This window comes from Bolinopsis microptera, chromosome 12 (genome assembly GCF_026151205.1).
Source record: "Bolinopsis microptera isolate Bmic1 chromosome 12, MBARI_Bmic_1.0, whole genome shotgun sequence".
NCBI lineage: Eukaryota > Metazoa > Ctenophora > Tentaculata > Lobata > Bolinopsidae > Bolinopsis > Bolinopsis microptera.
In genome coordinates this window covers 10,124,882-10,147,652 of record NC_087083.1, presented here as the reverse complement: position 1 = coordinate 10,147,652, position 22,771 = coordinate 10,124,882, and the positions used below count along the sequence as shown (strand labels likewise).

Below are 22,771 nucleotides of genomic sequence, written 5' to 3'. Positions count from 1 at the left end.
GCTCGTACCAAATTCTTTATTGTAGGCTTTTTTTTGGGACATTCGAAACTAAGACTACCGCCATGACCGGTGTTGTTTGAACAATTGATCGGTTCAACCCTTCGAAGTTCGTTTATATTGCTCTTTGATTGAGCTGAATTGCAACCAACTAACCTTGAAGTTGCGCCCTTTTCTTAAAAGTAAGAGGCCTTGATTTATCTCCGATGATTTTAAATTATTAAAAAGCTATCAGGATAAAACTTGTAACAAGTTTTTTAATTTCACCTTCCCTGCCCACAATTTAAAGGGCCATAAAATAGTTTGTTCCGTCCAAAAAAAGGGCCGATTACCGGGTGCAGCTTCAATTTCGATTCTAACCATAAATTAATTTCAAATGGTGAATACGAATTACTGTTATCTTTAAATTACTGTTATCTATCAATTACTGCTGTCTATAAATTGCTGTTATCTTTAAATTACTGTTATCTATAAATTATCAATTACTCGTATCAGCATTCTCATCAACTACTTAAATTATCACATGCTAGGGCCAATATCAGGGTTACTGAAGAGAAAGTCAGACACAGGATCTGTAGGGAACACTTCTGGCAGGAAACTGAGCTCCGAATCCAATAACAGCCTCTCAAGAAATAAACCGTAAGTTCTCCCTAATTCCACAGATTTCGATAGATCTCGTAAGGCCGAGCAATAATGCATTGAAGCTTATTCAAGGTTTCTCAATGTGAATTAGCATCAAATAATTATTCATAAGCTAATCAAGGACCACTACCTACCAAAACAATCGTAAGTATGGCATTCTTAGATGCGTTATTCCTGATACAGTTTGTTATTCCTGATCCCCTCCATCCTCAACTTGAGTTTCACCTTCTCAATCTTCCAGAACATCACAAAGTCAACCACCCAGAAGAAGACAAAGTGTTGCTGCTAGAGTTGGGTCTGCTATTGTCCGGGGAATGACATCTACCCCACTACCTAAAATAGGTGAGTAGGTAAATAGGTAAATAGGTAAATGGGTAAATAGGTAAATAGGTAAATAGGTAAATAGGTAAATAGGTAAATAGGTAAATAGGTAAATGGGTAAATGTGTGAATAGGTAAATAGATAAATAGGTAAATATGTAAATAGGTAAATATGTAAATATGTAAATATGTAAATAGGTAAATAGGTAAATAGATAAATAGGTAAATAGATAAATAGGTAAATAGGTAAATATTTAAATATGTAAATATGTAAATAGGTAAATAGGTAAATAGATAAATAGGTAAATAGATAAATAGGTGAATAGGTAAATAAGTAAAGAGGTAAATAGATAAATAGGTAAATATGTAAATAGGTAAATAGGTAAATAGGTAAATAGGTAAATATGTAAATATGTAAATAGGTAAATAGGTAAATAGGTAAATAGGTAAATAGGTAAATAGGTAAATAGGTAAATAGGTAAATAGGTAAATAGGTAAATAGGTAAATAGGTAAATAGGTAAATAGGTAAATAGGTAAATAGGTAAATAGGTAAATAGGTAAATATGTACATAGGTAAATAGGTAAATAGGTAAATAGGTAAATAGGTAAACAGGTGAATAGGTAAATAGGTAAATAGGTAAATAGGTAAATAGGTAAATAGGTAAATAGGTAAATAGGTAAATAGGTAAATAGGTAAATAGGTAAATAGGTTAATAGGTTAATAGGTTAATAGGATAGGTAAATGGGGGAGTTGGTTAGGAAAGTAAAGGAAAATAGAAATAATGAAATATACATTTTTGAAATATCCATATTTGAGGACACATGACAGTATAAAAACTCGACTAGATAGGTAAAAAGGTATAAGTGGGTAAATAGGTAACACGAGATATATTTTGGGATATACCGCCCTCAATCATGCTTTTGTGAAAGATAACTACATGGCACATGTCATGGGCTGGATCTGGCGTCTGTCAGACTCATCATTTTGTACTGATCACTAGTCGTAGCTATGTTTTAAAGATCAGCCAATAAACACGTCCTCAATCTACTTTTCGTTAGAATTACATCGCTCAGTAAATAGCAAATATTGATGAACACGTTTAAATTCACTGAATCCAGCTCATATTTGTTAAACTAATTTTTAGATTATGATTATACATTGGTACAATAAAACCTCGATTAACCGTACAGTTTGGCTTGGAGGAAAAGAGATTAATACGGTGAATATTATGTGGGGGTCCAGGTGTTTTTATTGTAAGCTGTGATAAACGTGCAAAACAAAAGCTGAAATGGTAAAACAAGAACAATGGCACGCATTTATAATTGTATAATTGCTACACTCAAATACAAGTGCTATAGGTATAACAAGTATTAGATGCAATATTTTAAACATACCGACTATAACTTCTTTAGTATAACAAATTAATTTTCCCTCAGGAATTTCTCCTGCCAAAGAACGGCAAATAGCCGCAGAATGGGAACAATTCGAAAAGGACAAACGTATCCAATCTGAGAAATCACAAAAAAAGTCACAACCCAGGCCTCCTTCCTTCAACAACTCGATACGAAACAAATCGGATAATCGCCAAGAAATGGAGCTGGACACATTAGGACCTTTGCCAGGTCACAGACCTGCGCGCGTGCCCAATATACCTGTGCGCGTGCCCGGCACGCCCATGAAAACACCTCAACAAATAAACAAAAAGAACAGCAGTAAGGATTTGTGGAATAAAGCCGGACGAGGTAGTTCTTTATGTATTTTTACTTATTTATGTATGTTTTGCCTCTTAATGTATTTTTTATTTCTTTAAGTATTAATTTTGTATTTATAATAATGTATATTTTGAAGTAAAGACTGGCCAAAAATCACAGCTGGTCCCCCATCAGGTGTAGGAGCCCCTACTGCTGATGCTACCGACCTTAATATCATGTGGAGGGTACAGGCTAGGAAAGCTAATGGGAAGAATACTACCCCGGAGCAAATGGCAAAGTTGAGGCTGATGCTGAAGAATGAGAATACTGGTAAGTGTGAAATTGGGTGAATCTATAATTAATGGTTATAGGTGTGATATTAAGTGAAGTTATAACTTTATAACTGTTACGTTTCAAATTAGGTGATATTATAGCGTTTATCAACTTGTTACTGTTTGGAAATCTGTTGTGATGGGATTAATAACGCGGGACAAGCAACTTTGTGCTTGACCCCTCTTTATTCATGTTAAAAACTGTTTATATTTATAACTTTATAATGTAATGAACGTACCAGCAGTTGTCACGTTTAACGGAAGCAAATCAAGGTTTATAATGGCCTCCGCAAGAACCATTAGTTATCAATTATAGCTTGACTGCTTACTAACGCTTGGTATCTCGATCAAAATAGCATTTTGTTATATTATAATTATACTAGAAAACCCGTGGTCACAGGGAGGAAGCTAATAGTATTTTTTGTTAGTAAGTTTAGATCGAGTCAAAAAATATCCTACTCAACCGAAGATACAGCCGATTAAAATGTTGCTCGCAATAAACACAACGTAATATCAACAAAATCGATAAAAATGCCGTTTGCCAATCTTTGCAAGTGCACGTGCGTGTAATAACCCTCGTTACCATGGTTATTTTGCAACCTTTTGCTTTTTACCTTATTTGCACGTGGGCGGTCGTACAGTGTTCAAACATTGTACAAAAAGAATTCTCTGAATTATAAGTAAGATTAGAAAACCCGTGGTCACAGGGAGGAAGCTAATAGTATTTTTTGTTAGTAAGTTTAAATTGCGTAAAAAAATATCCTACAAAACTGAAGATACAGCCAATTAAAATATTGTTCGTACTAAACACAACGTAATATCAACAAAACCGATAAAAATGACGTTAAAACAATAATTGCACGTGCACGTGCGTGTAATAACCCTCGCTACCATGGTTACTACGCAAGTTCATATTTTTCGTCTGATTTGCACGTGGGCGGTCGTACAAAGAGAATTCTTTGAAATATAATATAGACTAGAAAACCCATGGTCACAGGGAGGAAGCTGATAGTATTTTTTGTTGGTAAGTTTAAATCGAGTCAAAAAATATCCTACACAACCGAAGATACAGCCGATTAAAATGTTGCTCGTACTAAACACGGCGTAATATCAACAAAACTGATCAAAATGACGTTAAAACAATCATTGCACGTGCACGTGCGTGTAACAATCCTCGTTACGATAGTAACTACGCAACTTCCTATTTCTCGTCTGATTTGCACGTGGGCGGTCGTACAGTGTACAAAAACAATACTCTGAATTATAGTAGAGATTTATAACGCGGACGATTTGTGTCTCTGCACATGTTTGTTTTGTTTGTTTTTTGAACCATGATTTCATGATAATATGTGCTGGCATTAGCCCAAAAACAGATTTCCCTTTCTTGGCAATCTGCCATGGCCATTGATGCAGAGTGCTGTCTTGCTTTCACTGAGTAGGAACTAGGAGTAGGAAAAAAATGACCAATATATTTTAGTTTCACTCAAATTCAAAAATCTTTAAAAAAGTTACTCATTAAAAAACGGGTATAATACTCCAACACAAATCAATAAGCTTATTGTATGGGTTTACAATAATTACGTGAACATAATTAAAAGCGTCTAGTTAGAATCGAAATAGGCGCGGTATAACTATAGCCTTTTACCCCATCATTCAATGTTCTTCCATTTTCGGTAATAGGTCGGTTGATCATTAGTTAAATTATTTTGCAAATGGCGAAATCGGCTTTTAACATATTAAACCTATTACTCTATTATCTAATTAGGCGTCCGTCAAACGGGTTTACAAGTTAAACATCATAATAACTTTGCGCCGGCACAAGATCATTATATCTACAGATATACAAGCAGCAGGAAATCTTACCGCTGTTTCTCAGCGGCGTCGATTTGGTTCCACGCTAGTGCTGGGGAAACTGTTCACTACATCAGTACCAGTCGACGTTTATATTCCTTGCATATCTAATTTGTCGTCAATTTTACTAAATTATTGGAGATAATCACAGTGCGTTTATTAACGGTGCAATTGACGTAGACAAGCTGTCTGGTTGATTTCAAGACAATGAGATCCGTGAATCATATAGTATAAAAAATATTTTCTCACATTAATTTGCTTGTGCCTTTTGTAATTGTTATCATTAACTATTATATGTATATTCACATTGCGATTGATATTGTCATGAAATAGTATTGATTTCCTGATAACTGCCTTTGTTTCTGACGTATTTGAAAATTGATTTAGAACACGTGTGCTGAGAATGCTAGATAGTTCCGCTTGGAAATTATCAAAGTTCCATGTTAATTCTATTCGTTTTAAAAATCGTTTATTCGGTGAATTTGTCTTTAGTTCCTTATTAGTAGTATTACATTAAACAAGTCCGCTTTCAAATTTATAGTCAAAGGACTCGCCTCCATATTATTAAAAACATTTCAATAATTTAAGAAGAACCAACCACGACTTCAAAATGGATAAGAAAAGTGCTAACGGAGGTCGGAAACCGGCAAATAGATTTTCAATAAAAGTTAGGACAGCCCTGAACATGGAGGAAGGAAGTTTTAAGATTCCCAGGGATCAACAACAAACGAGGGTACGTTTTTCAAGTAATTAAATGATAACAATTATATGGTAATTTAACTTATTCACTCAAAACAAATGAAATATAATATTTTACTAATCAGCCAATCTTCGATGCAAGGATATTGGTCCAATTTTCTATGGATAATGCAATATAAGTCTAATTTCTATCTAAAATTTGTTGTCATCAGTGATCACTGATCAGTCCTTACCAATTACTCGGGTACATTTTTGGTATGACTTAACACTACTGAGTATAAGTTTATCTTAATAGTGGTGTTATTAAACTTCGATGTATTACAATTTTCACCTAGATGAGACCCCGGGAAAAGATAAAGTACGGAGCGTTCACCGTCCCAGTTCAGTGTGACGAACGTGATCTGGAGATTGCGTTCAGCGGTGCAGGTCACGGTCCTGAATATCTTCCTACTGGAATGTCACAAACACTCTTCAACCTCTTCCTCACAAGTTAGTTATTAGTTAATTGGTTATTCGTACAGTGTACAACCCAGATTTACCGAGAACCCCGATTTTAATTTACCGCGGATGTTTCCTTTTCCCCAAACTCCGCGGTTAATCGGGGTTTTACAAACATTCTTCATTAGCTCTTTCTCACAAGTGAGTCGAAAATGTGTGAATATGATTAATTTTGTTGTGTGATTATTGGACGTGGTATTAAAAGGGTTAAGTACTCTGTTATTTTATTTTATTTATTTTATATTTTTATTTTATTTATTTATTTTGAGGGCAGAGGTTCGTTCTCTCTAATTATAAAGATACTAATTGCGTTGTGGGCTTTACAGCCAAGTTGGTTAAAGTAAGAGATATTGCCATGTCATGGTATAAAAACCAACTGTATGTAATAGCAAATAGATTTATTTTGGAATATAATGATTATTCAAGGACTGATTGACTTTGAATATTTATCAGTATCTTTTCAACAGCTGTGAAACTGACAGGCATTGTTGTCGAATCTCTAATAACCGATCCACCTGTCAATTTAATTTAAAGTTCAATAAAACAATATGTTTAATTTTGAACTCCTTTAATCATAATAGTGAAATAGTGAAATATAAAGTGAAGAGCTTAAACCACGACTTAGTCGTATTTCTGTAGTTAGCTGTTTAGCTGTTGAAACGTTATAAAAGTTACAGTTGCAATAGAAGGTATCGTCCAACAAATCGAGTTAATAAATGTTAAATTTAAATATATCAAATGTGTTGATAAATATTAAATTTGTTTACACCAACAGCTGAGCTGTCTGATAATCATAAAGTATCCATTAGTTTCGTCGAAGATATAGTTAGTAATTATGTTAATAAACATAATTATTAATTAAGATATAGTTAGTAGTTATGTTTATAAACAAAACAAATTTATTAAGATATAATAAGTAATTATATTAATAAACAAAACATATTTATTAAGATATACCTAGTTAATAATTATGTTAATAAACATAATTATTAATTATACCTCCGACGAAATATCGCAATCGTTTCCTCAGCAATTATGGCGCATTAACATGTTGTAATGTGTCACGTTATATGAAGATCAGTGTACTTTACGGAAAGGTGTTTCTTCAGAGTTGTTGTTTATTATATAGCTTGTTCATAACTTGGATCCTGGTGGCACACAGCAACAGTTTTATCTGTCGCAACATCTATAGACATTGTACTTCTATCTATCACGATTTCATTATAAATAGTAAAAGCTGTTAAATTTCAAGTGTAAATGGTGGATAATATAATTGGAATGATTATGTTACAAATATATTGATCCGAATTTTAGTTTAAAACTTAATAAATCAGTACTGCAATTGTAACCTTTTCGTATTGTCCCGGTCAAACACCTTTTTTGATGCCTTTTTTCCGGGAAAACAACAACTGATCCAATATTTATTCCATCTATATCACATTAGTACTGTATATGAGCCAAATAACAAACTGAATTGGCGCAGTTTAGCCGTGGGTTTAATTTAGTTATAACTTAATACGGCAACTGATCAAGCAAACGTTTCCTGTAAAGTTGCCTTATTACCACTAATTATAAGTTAATTACGAGTTAATTGATGATAACATACCCAGATCCAGTTCAATCTTATTCTTCCTCAATTTTAGCATTTGTTCAAGTTGTTCTTCTTATGTTGAATTTTTTATGTTTACATTTCCATTAAATTTAATGTCAATATAACGCTAATGAGTAATTTATTATTAAGCCCATCAAGTGTACTGGTCTCGGAAACCACGTGCCAACCAATTACATTGATTTACTTTTTACTTAAACAAATATTTTTAAGTAAAATATTTTTATTAAGTGTAAAATTTTCAAAGGATGACTGCATAAAGTTTGCATAATATGTGTAAACAAACATCTTATTGAGATAAAACGCACTCCTAAAACACAAAGATCGCGCAATTCATACACACGTTAAAATATCTATTGTAATAATAAGTTGGTTACCAGCACAGCGATATATTATGTAAAGATTTAAGCCTCCACGTTACGCTGATTTCCACGTGACCCTGATCACGTGACCCCATGTTATCCTGATTTCCACGTGACCCTGAACACGTGACCCCATGTTACGCTGATTTCCACGTGACCCTGAACACGTGACCCCATGTTACGCTGATTTCCACGTGACCCTGATCACGTGACCCCATGTTATCCTGATTTCCACGTGACCCTGAACACGTGACCCCATGTTACGCTGATTTCCACGTGACCCTGAACACGTGACCCCATGTTACGCTGATTTCCACGTGACCCTGATCACGTGACCCCATGTTACGCTGATTTCCACGTGACCCTGATAACGTGACCCCATGTTACGCTGATTTCCACGTGACCCTGATCACGTGACCCCATATTATCCTGATTTCCACGTGACCCTGATCACGTGACCCCATGTTACGCTGATTTCCACGTGACCCTGAACACGTGACCCCATGTTACGCTGATTTCCACGTGACCCTGATCACGTGACCTCATGTTACGCTGATTTCCACGTGGCCCTGATCACGTGACCCCATGTTACGCTGATTTCCACGTGACCCTGATCACGTGACCCCATGTTACGCTGATTTCCACGTGACCCTGATCACGTGACCCCATGTTACGCTGATTTCCACGTGACCCTGATCACGTGACCCCATGTTGCGCTGATTTCCACGTCCGGATAGCGGGCTATTATCACACACCACAGTGGCAACCGTGGTACTTTAATTCTTTTTTACATTACCTACTTCGTACATTTTCCTACTGACTTTTTCTTTTGAATTTTACTTTTATACTTTCGGAATGTTGTTTATTGATAATTGATTTCAAATTTCCCGCTAGATGATTCATCGATCCTGTTGATGGCGGTAAGCCGAAACTAGTCGAGACTCTGCGGATCATCCCGAGATACGTTGTATCACTGCTTATGCTCAATGATATCTAAAAAAACTTTAATTCTTTTGGCTTCGTTCACGTTTGATATCTATTATACTAGTGGAGTGAGGCATTATAACTTAAATATAACAGTTATATCATTGATATTAAGGTACTTTTATTAAGTTATTTACACTTTTAGTGTAACCCGTGCCTTCGGCCGGGACTTTACTGTCACAGTTGCAATGTAAAAGTATACAACCGCATTATATATTTGATATCACGCATAACGCTGTCTTATGAAAGTATGAAATCTCCCTACAGTTGAAACAAAGCGGCCGCAAGAGTGAGCTCTAAGCTTATAGTATTACGTGGGGCTAAACTAATTACGGTACATGTTATCCTCCTCGTTCTCTCTCCCATCCATTTTTGTCACATTTCTGGAACAAAATCATCAATTAAACCACTTACCACCGGCTTATTTTTATAAAATTTGCTTATGGGCTTCGTCAGAGTTTTGTCAGCACTATACCGAAAAAACCAGTCCCGTTACTATTACCGTTTTTTTTGTATAACCGTTCGGAAATTACACACACACACACACAGACACACAGACACACACACATTCTGGTGTTATTAAGTTGATTTACACGAATTCAGATATCTCTGAGAGATTTTATCAACTTGACTGCAGTCTGGGAATGAATGATTTTAAAATGAATAGTGACATCATTTGTTTTGTTACTCCACTGGAATTAAAATTGAAATTGATCATGGAGTCATGAAAACAGCATATCTCTGATAAATTAATTTCATATTGATCGCAGTACCTTTACTTCTTCACAACCAATAACGGACGCGAGATGACTATGAGGAATGCTGTGCCTTTTTTCTATTTTTATCCCCCCTTTTTTTGAATACTGTGCCTTATTGGAGCATGTCTGGCTTTCGTACTGAGCTGCTAAGCATAGAAGACGGTGCACTGTCATTCCAACCTTAATCTTAGAAATTTATTAAGCACCACATAGCATCATTAAGATTAAAGAAAGACATTATTAGGTACAATCAAAGGGGAAAATCAGGTACATTAGATATAGGAAATGGACTCAGAACCATCTTTTATTATTAAGTTACTAAGATTAAAGAAAAGAATTAGGTATAGGAAATGAACTGACAATCACCTATGATTGCAAAGTTTGTACATTTTACCGTCAATGTATAGATAAATGCTACCGTAATCGAATATAATGAATACGTCTTTTCCTTGATTGATGGATTTGTTTAAGTTGTTTAACTGACACTGATAAAAATATGTGATATGTTGTTGAGTCGTGACCCTGATCACGTGACCCTGATCACGTGACCCTGATCATTAGAGATATCTAAAAGCGTAAAAGGTTCTTTTTTGACTAACAATGTTTAAAATTTTAGATACATTTTTGGACCCTTTTCACACGTATTTGACTAAGATCTTTAAAGCTATACTATGATTGTCTATGAATGCTGTGGCATGATAATATGAGGCGCACGTTTTTTTGTTTGTTTTGAAGAGAGACTGGACTTAGATGGCCCACAACAGTATAGCATGAGAATGCTCATCCTGCCTACTGGGAGACTTTGGGTCAGGGAACTGGGTTTTCGTATCAAGGGATGTGTTACCTGGGGACCCCAGTAAGGGATGTGAGACGTACGTGCCAAAGCTATTAAGGCCAGAACCTTCAAACGTGAGGTAGCGTAACATTCTTATATCCGTTTTCTTTGGTTAAGTGTGAACCGGGAAATTCTGTTGACCAAAAGATACGACACGTGATATGACTCTCATTATTTTACTGGTTTAAAATTTAAAGTTTCCAATTCAACAACAAACATCTTGGTACTACGTGTACGGACTGTTCACTAGTATTTCGCCTTAAATTGAGTTTCTTAACCATACAGTCAAGTACAGGCAATTAAGGTAATAGTAGCAAGTAATAGCTACTCTGCTAAGAGGTACCTCTTAGCAGAGTAGCTATTACTTGCTAGTGTGTGTAACAGTCAAAATATAGCTACTCTGCTCACGTGAGCAGAGTAGCTATTTCTGCATAACTTTATCTCCGTGAGTTAATATTTTAATCCATGCTTTATCAAAAAACCTCCCGGCCAATCAATGAGTGACAAAATCAAAGTGTTCTGAACTCTTGATATTTTACATATTAAGAGGTAGTAAAACGAGTGGGCTGCTATGAATGGGGACTTGCCACCCCAGTGCGACATTAAATACATACATTGGCTCTGTTACATCGTTTCCTGTTAATATAACAATCCGTAACACAAATGGGATTTGAGATATGTTAATTAATGTCAGATATGCCTTGAGCTAAAACACATTTCGACTGAACGCAGTATCTTTCATCTTATAATAGATCAAATAGCAAGTACCATGATTATAATGGCGGTCATGACTTTGAAGAATTAATAGTTCGATAAAAGAAGGCTGTAAATCATTAGAAACACTGAAGTGCTGGAGCGTGCAAAGATAAATCCAGTAGAGACGTACATAGGAGCAAACCGCCTGCGTTGGTTTGGCCATGTCACCAGAATGCCAGACACTAGGCTTCCTAAGTACCTGCTTAACTGGACCCCTGCGCATGGGAGAAGATCTAGGGGCCGTCTAAGAAAGAACTGGAGGAAATGTTTGCTGGAAGATGCTGCAGCGTTTACAGGAAACACTGACATAGACCTAGAAGGAGCGAGCGAGATGGCTAGTGACCGCAAACTTTGGAGGGAGATGATACGTCACAAACGGGAGTTCATTGGTGCAGGCCACTCGAATGATTGAGGAGACCTAATCAAGTACAAGTAGTAAGTAAGTAAGTAAATCATTATGTGATTTATTATTATTAGTTCTAAGATATAATGACCGACCTTGAGAAAATAAAGATTACCCAGAATTCTAATAAGAACAATAAATGTAAAGTAAACAAAAGATAAGCGGACACTGATAGATGTGATGGTTAAGAAATAGAGATAAAAGGCGGGAACTGCTCGTACGTGTTTTACTGGTTTGACCAATACGAGGCGGCGTCTTCAGTCACGTGGTCATTCTCCATCAATAGGGAGCTCTATGGGGTGTGATTGGTCAATCCGCTGTTGAGTAAACTCTCCGGACAGAGTGTTTTCTGATATGGTTTGTGTGCTCAGTTCTTTTTATCAGTTTAGTTGACCGTTACTACATTACTGTAATAATATGATCATTTTGTTGGAGAGCTTACGGTTAGCTCACATTTTCTGATTTTGCTTGTTTCCTCATCCTAGTAGGCTTTTAACGACTAATTATAATTTCCAGCAAATTCACTGACTGCTAATTATATATTCTCATGTCGAATTAATTATTTTGCTGTACTTTGCATTACCAAATTACATTAGTCAAACTAATTTGCGTCTCGTATTATTCGTTATTTTCTTTATTAGTCATTTATATTATGTAAAGGTAAGATTTTTTGTTTTTCTACCACAACCTAGACATTATGCTAAGTCTAGTTGATCGTTAATTATACGAAATATTTTGATTCAAAACACTTTTATTTCACTGAAAGATAGATAAAATGAATGATAACACATTCTACAGTAATTTCAACTACAATAACGAACAGTTAACTTTGGTTAGTGGGTGAAATAATTTGCAAAATAACGCTCAATTGTTAGCTTAATATGTTTGTATTGTTATCAGCACAGTGGCGCAATCGGTTAATCATTAGCCTTATCTGTCTGTCTAGCCTGGACGTAGCGAGATCGAGTCCCGGCTTGTTCTAAATATCAAAGTTTTCAAAAATCGGTTAAATTAATTCGTAAACGTTCAGCTGTGCAATCAAACACTATAGAGGCTTATTTATACACATGTTTCATAACAATAGAACTAGTCACCCACTAACGTTATTACACAATAACATCAATTCTTATACCATATAATACGAGCGTAGTTACTCAGTTTATGTAACAAATGTAACATGTAAGGTGTGTCGTCCCATGTTCTACCCACCCATGGGTATATAACAACAGAGCAGTGTACACGTGCTCTTGATAACATTAAGTAAAGGTTAGTCAGGTCCTTCTCCTCTGCAATACCCAACACTTCACTCAGTACTATTACAGCAGGCCACTCACTAGAGGCACAATACCTACTGTGACACACTGCAATCTTACTAGCAGCACACAATCTATCTAAATCAATATTAATAACACGTACAATACTATCAACATTATAATAATTAAAAACATGCATAACAGGTAATGTACCGTGTATAAAGTGTCCTGGTGATTGTGTAGGTAAAACTATATCTAAAATATCTGATTTAAGAGAACATAATTTAACGAATTGATCTCTGATTACAGATAAAATATACGATAAATCAAACGTATTTCTTAAGTTTCTAGATAACGTAGCCCTCTGATCGGGTTTTAATAAATCAATGATTGGATCAGCTGCGTTGAAAATAGTTTGTGTGTAAATAATAAACCAAGCCTGAACAAAATCGCAAGCTATCCACACAATCTTATCTGCTGATAATTCTAATAACTTGTTAATCAGTGCACTCCACATTTCAGCTAGGGTTTGCATTATCCCGTCCACAATTTTTTATCGCCGATAACCGATAATAATTTTTCAATTATCGGCGATAACGATAATTATCGGCGATAAAATTTGGTCAGAACAATTAGCTTATTTTCCATCGATTCAGTGGCTTAATTAATCATACGTTCATGATTTATAACTTCCGTGATTGAGGGTCATGAATTCCCGAGATATCGTACACAAATTGTAAACGCGTAATTTCAAAATAGTCAATTAATTGAAAGTGAAGATCCGATATACTTTACAGTTTACAGTGAACAGTCAGTGACAATAACAATCTTACACAAAGTGGAACTCCACAGCCGCTAAACGGCTATACATTTCGGCTTGAGTTTTCTTTTCGATGTAAGATACTATTAGGGACTGATTTTTTGGTCGCTTGACTTTGGGGGATGCCGAAGATTTATCATTATTAGCAGCTGCATTTTCTATACCGTGTTTAACTCTCAAGTGGTACCAAAGATTAGTGTAAGACCTTCTGGCTGTTGTGCTGAGAAAAGACTTGTCACATTGCATGCAGGCCACGTTGTCCCCCTCTTTTGTGAAATGTTTCCAGATCTCGTTGGTTGACATATCAAGATTAACTAGTTTTCCGAAACACAACAGAAAACAGATAACAACTGATACGTGTAACGTAATCAATCAACGATTTAAGCAAATGGGCGACCCAGGCAAGTTAATCATCGGCAAGTTAATCATCGGCATTTCTCAGGGGAGGGGCGTGGAGTGTGGACTGTGCAGGAGTGTATTGTGTTGTTATGGTGTGTACTGTGTACTGTGTCGGGTTCAAATTATTACCTTATACGGTTGTAACTGAATTGATAGTTTGAAGTGAACAGCTTATCTGTAATAGGGTGGGGCGAAACTACGGGATACTTATTACAGATTTACCGTTTAAACTTTAATTCCGTTGAATTCAAATATGCAACTATCCCATGAAATATGAATACTTTTACATAGTACATACCTTGTTTCACCAATCAACAGTGATAAGATAACATTGCAAATCTTGCTGATTTAAGTACTTAAGTAGCAAATTCAGATGTTTTGATCAGTTTCACACATATCTTATGATCAATCTAGTGAAAATGGGAGGTAAGAATCTGCGAGTTAGCTGTAAAGTCTCGAAAATTCCGAAATTATTTTTGAAAAGAAATTTCTGAAATTATCGGTTTATCGGTCAGAAATTATCGCCGATAACCGATAACGATTTTACTACGAATTATCGCCTATAATTTTATCGCCGATATTATCGATTGCAAACCCTAATTTCAGCTGTGGTATCATAATTAATAACTGTCTGTATATCATCAACAAACAAATTATAACCATTCAGTACACTGAGTATATCTGTTAACTGTTTGGTATTTAGAAAATTTGTTATCTCCACAATAATAACACTACACAAACTCTCTGTTATAATTAGATTAGCTAGTTGTGTGGGAGTGTGTTCATCTTCACTAGAGCTTATCAGTTCGTATTTTATAATAGCGTTATCTAACGCACTTTGATAATGCTCTGAATTGTTACCCTCTCCAGTAAACTTAAATACCACAACTTTGTTGTCCTTATCAGATTCTAACAGTTCCAGTATTTTACCACACAATATGACAGTTTTACCCGCCCCTGCGGGTCCGGTAATCCACAAAAAGTTCTCTTTTGATTTGAAAGCATTATCTTGTTCTACTGTTAGGTTTTCCACTTTTACATAGTTCATGATAACATCGGAAGCTTTAATGACTCCGGGATTCTGCGCCCGATTCTTCACTTTTTTAGGTACAAAAGTAAATTTTCCTTCTTTGAGCCGTGTACTAATGTTCAAGATAGACTGCCCTAGACTGCACCTAGATTGATCACACTTATTTTTATCTGTACACCATAGAGCTAACAACGTGTTTCTTACGTTTTCGCAATTGTTCGGGAGATTTACTCTGAGATCTAGGCGTAGGGGATTGTTGATGACTTTTTCCAACCACCAAGCAGAGAAGTCATCCAAATCTTCTTTGAATATTATTGAACTTTGATCATGTTGATCGGTGAATTCTTCTCGATACTTTGCACTAAAATTAGGATACGCCGTAAACTGAAGAATTGGTATGTCCTTGTCAAGACATCCGATTAAGTTTACTATCTTATGCCTCTGCAGCACTGATTTTTGAAATGTCTTATTCAACACCTCTGAATGCTTCTTCATGGTCATGCATTCAGCTTTCTCCCAGTCGTCTCCAATCGAGCACAAATGAAAATCTGGCTCACATGCCAAAAACTCCTTGTCAAAATTTGTCATGTTTTTAACCTCTATGATTATGAATCGATCTGGACAAATCACCAAAAAATCACACTCTCCTTCACGTACAGGCTTTTTACAATTAGGACAGCCCTTTCTCACATGATCTTTATCGCACAATCGATATTGGTGGTGCGTGTATTCAAAATTATGCAGAACGATCACTTTCTTTTCGTCCAATTTCTCTACGGCCCTAAACACTATAACTTCAGCCTCATAATCAGACTGCCGTTGTCTTTCGTCTCTGAAGTCAGGACTACTCTCCGGGTACCTATCAATATAAGTCTGATCTGGTGCTCTCGGTAGCATAATGGGATGAAGGTTGTCAGGTGAGTTGCAGAACTTGAGGAATATTTCTTCTCCGTTCTGTATATAGTATTCCATCGTTCAGTAGGAGTAAGATAGTCTGAAATGAATGAAGGTGTTAAAATTTAAAAACTAGTAGTCATCATAATTCATTAATGTGGTGAACAATAAGGTGTTCGGATGTAATATAAAATATGAAGTGAACTTACTGTTTCAAAATAACGTCCAATAAGGTGGCTCGTTTTACTTTTACAAAAATTACAGAACATTCATAAGTAAAGTCAATAACCGGTCAGCATTGCAATTGTAATATGTACTCAATTTTCGAATTGAATTTAGAATAAATATTGCCCTACAGCGTTTGCCAATCTGAAATCTCTAAGTCCAGATCATTTTTCTCAGACTAGTCTATGGTGGACCATGAGTATCACTAATTTTTTTAGGGGGTGGGACATATTGACCCATGCCCCATCAGTATCAATGATATTTTTAGGGGGTGGGACATACCTGTCCCATGCCCCATCAGTATCAAAATATTTTTTTCAGAGGGTGGGCCGCCCCATCAGTATCAAGAAGAAAACATTGGTGGGATTTCGTGTACCATGCCCCATGAGTATCAATAAAAATTTGATGGGGTGGGAAATACCTGTCCCATGCCCCATCAGTATCAAAATATTTTTTTCAGAGGGTGGGCCGCCCCATCAGTATCAAGAAGAAAACATTGGTGGGATTTCGTGTACCATGCCCCATGAGTATCAATACAAATTTTATGGGGTAGGAAATACCTGTCCCATGCCCCATCAGTATCAAAATATTTTTTTCAGAGGGTGGGCCGCCCCATCAGTATCAAGAAGAAAACATTGGTGGGATTTCGTGTACCATGCCCCATGAGTATCAATCAAATTTTTGTGGGGTGGGACATAGCTGTCCCATGCCCCATCAGTATCAAAAACATTTTCAGAGGGTGGGCCGCCCCATGAGTATCAAAATTTCTTTTTAACGGGTGGGCCGCCCCATGAGTATCCAAATTTCTTTTTAACGGGTGGGACATACCTGACCCATGCCCCATCAGTATCAAAATTTCTTTTTAACGGGTGGACCGCCCCATAAGTATCAAAATTTCTTTTTAACGGGTGGGACATACCTGACCCATGCCCCATGAGTATCAAAAACATTTTCAGAGGGTGGGCCGCCCCATGAGTATCAAAATTTCTTTTTAACGGGTGGGCCGCCCCATGAGTATCAAAATTTCTTTTTAACGGGTGGGCCGCCCCATGAGTATCAACATTTCTTTTTAACGGGTGGGACATACCTGACCCATGCCCCATGAGTATCAAAATTTCCTTTTAACGGGTGGGCCGCCCCATGAGTATCAAAATTTCTTTTTAACGGGTGGGCCGCCCCATGAGTATCAAAATTTCTTTTTAACGGGTGGGACATACCTGACCCATGCCCCATCAGTATCAAAAACATTTTCAGAGGGTGGGCCGCCCCGTGAGTATCAAAATTTCTTTTTGACGGGTGGGCCGCCCCATGAGTATCAAAATTTCTTTTTAACGGGTGGGACATTCCTGACCCATACCCCATCAGTATCAAAAACATTTTTAGAGGGTGGGCCGCCCCATGAATATCAAAATTTCTTTTTAACGGGTGGGCTGCCCCATGAGTATCAAAATTTCTTTTTAACGAGTGGGACATACCTGACCCATGCCCCATCAGTATCAAAAACATTTTCAGAGGGTGGGCCGCCCCATGAGTATCAAAATTTCTTTTTAACGGGTGGGCCGCCCCATAAGTATCAAAATTTCTTTTTTACGGGTGGGCCGCCCCATGAGTATCAACATTTCTTTTTAACGGGTGGGACATACCTGACCCATGCCCCATGAGTATCAAAATTTCCTTTTAACGGGTGGGCCGCCCCATGAGTATCAAAATTTCTTTTTAACGGGTGGGCCGCCCCATGAGTATCAAAATTTCTTTTTAACGGGTGGGACATACCTGACCCATGCCCCATCAGTATCAAAAACATTTTCAGAGGGTGGGCCGCCCCGTGAGTATCAAAATTTCTTTTTGACGGGTGGGCCGCCCCATGAGTATCAAAATTTCTTTTTAACGGGTGGGACATTCCTGACCCATACCCCATCAGTATCAAAAACATTTTTAGAGGGTGGGCCGCCCCATGAATATCAAAATTTCTTTTTAACGGGTGGGCTGCCCCATGAGTATCAAAATTTCTTTTTAACGAGTGGGACATACCTGACCCATGCCCCATCAGTATCAAAAACATTTTCAGAGGGTGGGCCGCCCCATGAGTATCAAAATTTCTTTTTAACGGGTGGGACATACCTGACCCATGCCCCATCAGTATCAAAATTTCTTTTTAACGGGTGGGACATACCTGACCCATGCCCCATGAGTATCAAAATTTCCTTTTAACGGGTGGGCCGCCCCATGAGTATCAAAATTTCTTTTTAACGGGTGGGCCGCCCCATGAGTATCAAAATTTCTTTTTAACGGGTGGGACATACCTGACCCATGCCCCATCAGTATCAAAATTTCTTTTTGACGGGTGGGCCGCCCCATGAGTATCAAAATTTCTTTTTAACGGGTGGGACATTCCTGACCCATACCCCATCAGTATCAAAAACATTTTTAGAGGGTGGGCCGTTCCATGAATATCAAAATTTCTTTTTAACGGGTGGGCCGCCCCATGAGTATCAAAATTTCTTTTTAACGAGTGGGACATACCTGACCCATGCCCCATCAGTATCAAAAACATTTTCAGAGGGTGGGCCGCCCCATGAGTATCAAAATTTCTTTTTAACGGGTGGGCCGCCCCATGAGTATCAAAATTTCTTTTTAACGGGTGGGCCGCCCCATGAGTATCAAAGTTTTTTAGCTTTTTAAGGGGTGGGACATACCTGACCCATGCCCCATCAGAGTTAGTGGGGACCATAGGCGGCAGCCCCGGCGGCGATCAGATCAGGGAATCATTAAAACCTGTACGAGTGGGACGGTATGGTTTGGGTAAACGTTAGGGTTAGGGTAAGGGTTAGGGTTAGGGTTTGTGTTAGGGTTACTATTATATCTTCAGTTCCTGAACATGAATCATGCTGAAAATTTGTCAGAACCTTCCAATCATACTTAACTACCGAACCTAATTTAGTTGGGAGAGATTGGCCTTGATTAAGTGGTCTAAAAATGACAAAATAGGTATAAATCCGTTGATAACTCAAATTCTGACCATCGAAATTGCTCAAACTAAATTAGGTTCAGTAAAACATAAATGTTTACATACGCTGACCAAATTTCAACCAAATTGTTATATGGGAAGTATTATAACTTTTTGATTGTTTCCGAAATAATGTGCTGGCCGAAATAAGAGCTAAAACATCATTCAATGGTCAGCGCGCGCGTCTTACAGTCGATGGCGCACTGCCTAGTAATACAAACCATCCTAGATTCTTATTGGCCCAAGCTACGTTACTGTAAAATGCTCCGCCAAGGCCGCTATTTCTTACGCGTGCATGGAGCACTGTATCCAATCCCGATCAATTATAATTATAAACAGAAAAATTCGAAATAGGCTATCACAATTAAAATTTAAATTTCGGCACATATAACATGGAATGATTCGAAAGACGCGACAGGACAGCGATCGTTTGGACGATCTGCGCTACAATTACCCAACTTACCAGTGCAGTGAATGTGCGTGACCATGTTGCATGTCAGTTTGACGTCTTTCGGACTTCGTAACGATCCAAAACCAACGGGAAATGGAATCTTCCGCGCACAGACTCAGAAAAATAGCAACGTTTACGGAGATTGATCGGAAGGCAAGCGGCCTCTGTCCCTTGATCTGATGGGTCCAATTGTAATCTGTACAGGTAGGACGGTTTGTATTACCTAACCCTAACCCTAACCCTAACCTCATCCCTAACCCTAACCTCATCCCTAGCCCTAACCCTAACACAAACCCTAACCCTTACCCTAACCCTAACGTTTACCCAAACCATACCGTCCCACTCGTACAGGTCTTAATGATTCCCTGATCTGATCGCCGCCGGGGCTGCCGCCTATGGTCCCCACTAACTCTGATGGAGCATGGGTCAGGTATGTCCCACCCCTTAAAAAGAAACTTTGATACTCAAGGGGCGGCCCACCCGTTAAAAAGAAATTTTGATACTCATGGGGCAGCCCACCCGTTAAAAAGAAATTTTGAAACTCATGGGGCGGCCCACCCTCTGAAAATGTTTTTGATACTGATGGGGCATGGGTCAGGTATGTGAATGTCCCAACCGTTAAAAAGAAATTTTGATACTCATGGGGCGGCCCACCCGTTAAAAAGAAATTTTGATACTGATGGGGCATGGGTCAGGTATGTCCCACCCGTTAAAAAGAAATTTTGATACTCATGGGGCGGCCCACCCGTTAAAAAGAAATTTTGATACTCATGGGGCGGCCCACCCGTTAAAAAGAAATTTTGATACTGATGGGGCATGGGTCAGGTATGTCCCACCCGTTAAAAAGAAATTTTGATACTCATGGGGCGGCCCACCCGTTAAAAAGAAATTTTGATACTGATGGGGCATGGGTCAGGTATGTCCCAACCGTTAAAAAGAAATTTTGATACTCATGGGGCGGCCCACCCGTTAAAAAGAAATTTTGATACTCATGGGGCATGGGTCAGGTATGTCCCACCCGTTAAAAAGAAATTTTGATACTCATGGGGCGGCCCACCCGTTAAAAAGAAATTTTGATACTCATGGGGCGGCCCACCCGTTAAAAAGAAAATGTTTTTGATACTGATGGGGCATGGGACAGCTATGTCCCACCCCACAAAAATTTGATTGATACTCATGGGGCATGGTACACGAAATCCCACCAATGTTTTCTTCTTGATACTGATGGGGCGGCCCACCCTCTGAAAAAAATATTTTGATACTGATGGGGCATGGGACAGGTATTTCCCACCCCATAAAATTTTTATTGATACTCATGGGGCATGGTACACGAAATCCCACCAATGTTTTCTTCTTGATACTGATGGGGCGGCCCACCCTCTGAAAAAAATATTTTGATACTGATGGGGCATGGGACAGGTATTTCCCACCCCATAAAATTTTTATTGATACTCATGGGGCATGGTACACGAAATCCCACCAATGTTTTCTTCTTGATACTGATGGGGCGGCCCACCCTCTGAAAAAAATATTTTGATACTGATGGGGCATGGGACAGGTATGTCCCACCCCCTAAAAATATCATTGATACTGATGGGGCATGGGTCAATATGTCCCACCCCCTAAAAAAATTAGTGATACTCATGGTCCACCATACTAGTCTACTTTAATCATTAATTTAGCATTGGCTCACTGATTTTTAATTTCCCACCTGAACAATTATTAAATTGTACAAACAAGCATTCTACTTTGGTACCTGATGTTGAAAGGCTGTTAAGATTGACTGAGTTTTTTGATCCCCTCTATTTCTGTGAACTGAAACCTGAAAAACTTCATGTAACTAATAATAATAATTATGATTAAGCGGCGTATTATGTAAAATAAGCTGTGCCGTAATATAATCACAATAATTTAACTAAAATTCAGTATATATATATATATTATATATATTAGCTGAGATCAATAATCTTTCTCTGAAGGAAGATTGAGTTGTCTGAAAAATGTAAAACATTCACAAACCTGATAATATAGGGTTGGACAGAGTCTTCACAAGATAGATTACAGTTAGGAAGTAGTTGCTTGAATAAGTTGTTTTGATCCTCTACTTCTACTTCTTATCACTGAAATCTGATATACTCCGCGTGAGTTTCTTTATCTTACAGCTTTAAAATGGCGTGCTGGCACTTGTCCTTTAAAATAATGCTGACTTAGAATAGATGTCCCTCAAATTAATCAACCAATTATTCAACTAATCAAGAACCATTACGGAAGGAAGATTGAGTTGTCTGAACACTGTAAAACATTCACAAACCTGATAATATAGGGTTGGACAGAGTCTTCGCAAGATAAATTACAGTTAGGATTACGGAAACAGTTTTCGTCTTTTCAATTTTCGTAAAACTCAGTCACTGAAAACATTTTCATTCAGTAACCAACTGTACTCATTAAAATAGGTTCAGTGTTAATTGTTATGGTTTAATTGTTGCTTAAAATCCGCCTTTATTATTATATATTATTTACATTATGTAGTTAGGACGTTAGTTGCATAATACATATTTCATGATTAGAACTAGGCCAAAATATAAACGAGTTTTATAACTTGGCAAAACCTCTTCACTATAAATCTCTCATGTACAATGTACCTGCCAAGAAGTTATAAATGTTTCGCCAACAAAGATGCGTCAATTAAAACAAGTTGACAAATCAGGCCGGGTTAAGTGTAAGGTTAAAAATCACAAGAAAAAGAAATGAGTCACAACACACTCACTACAACGAAATGTTTGGATGTTATAGATTAGGCGTCTAGAATAGAACAACCCTTCTAGATAAGAGTGGTCCGGATATCGTATTACATGCCATGTGCTGAGATAACGCGATGCGTGACGTGAAATTCCATTAGATCACAGCGGTGTTATATTTCTGAGCAGTATTGTCTCCTCAATGTTGTCAGAGT

General features: G+C 37.5%; 2 protein-coding genes across 2 annotated transcripts in view; one reads left to right on the top strand and one right to left on the bottom strand.

The window, feature by feature from the left end:
- Nucleotides 1-22,771, top strand: part of LOC134824626 (thioredoxin domain-containing protein 2-like) — a 98,426-nt gene that overhangs the window by 6,156 nt on the left and 69,499 nt on the right. Inside the window, exons 3-6 of the mRNA XM_063836580.1 lie at nucleotides 528-636; nucleotides 881-981; nucleotides 2,398-2,703; nucleotides 2,848-2,982. Coding sequence (XP_063692650.1) covers nucleotides 528-636; nucleotides 881-981; nucleotides 2,398-2,703; nucleotides 2,848-2,982 — 651 coding nt within the window. The remainder of the gene's footprint in view (nucleotides 1-527; nucleotides 637-880; nucleotides 982-2,397; nucleotides 2,704-2,847; nucleotides 2,983-22,771) is intronic.
- On the bottom strand, nucleotides 13,822-22,584 carry LOC134824457 (uncharacterized). Its single transcript, XM_063836363.1, has 6 exons — nucleotides 22,461-22,584; nucleotides 22,130-22,226; nucleotides 21,838-22,007; nucleotides 21,575-21,640; nucleotides 14,953-16,235; nucleotides 13,822-14,162 (listed from the first exon to the last, which is right to left on the bottom strand). Exons 5-6 carry the CDS (start codon nucleotides 16,211-16,213, stop codon nucleotides 13,822-13,824), a joined length of 1,602 nt encoding a protein of 533 aa, XP_063692433.1. The 5' UTR covers nucleotides 16,214-16,235; nucleotides 21,575-21,640; nucleotides 21,838-22,007; nucleotides 22,130-22,226; nucleotides 22,461-22,584.

Excerpts from the sequence above, each read along its gene's own strand:
- LOC134824457 (XM_063836363.1), bottom strand. The coding sequence starts at position 16,213 with ATGGAATACTATATACAGAACGGAGAAGAAATATTCCTCAAGTTCTGC. Across the intron at positions 14,163-14,952 it reads TAATCTAATTATAACAGAGA|TTGTTATCTGTTTTCTGTTG; the intron begins GTTTGTGTAGTG and ends TACACGTATCAG.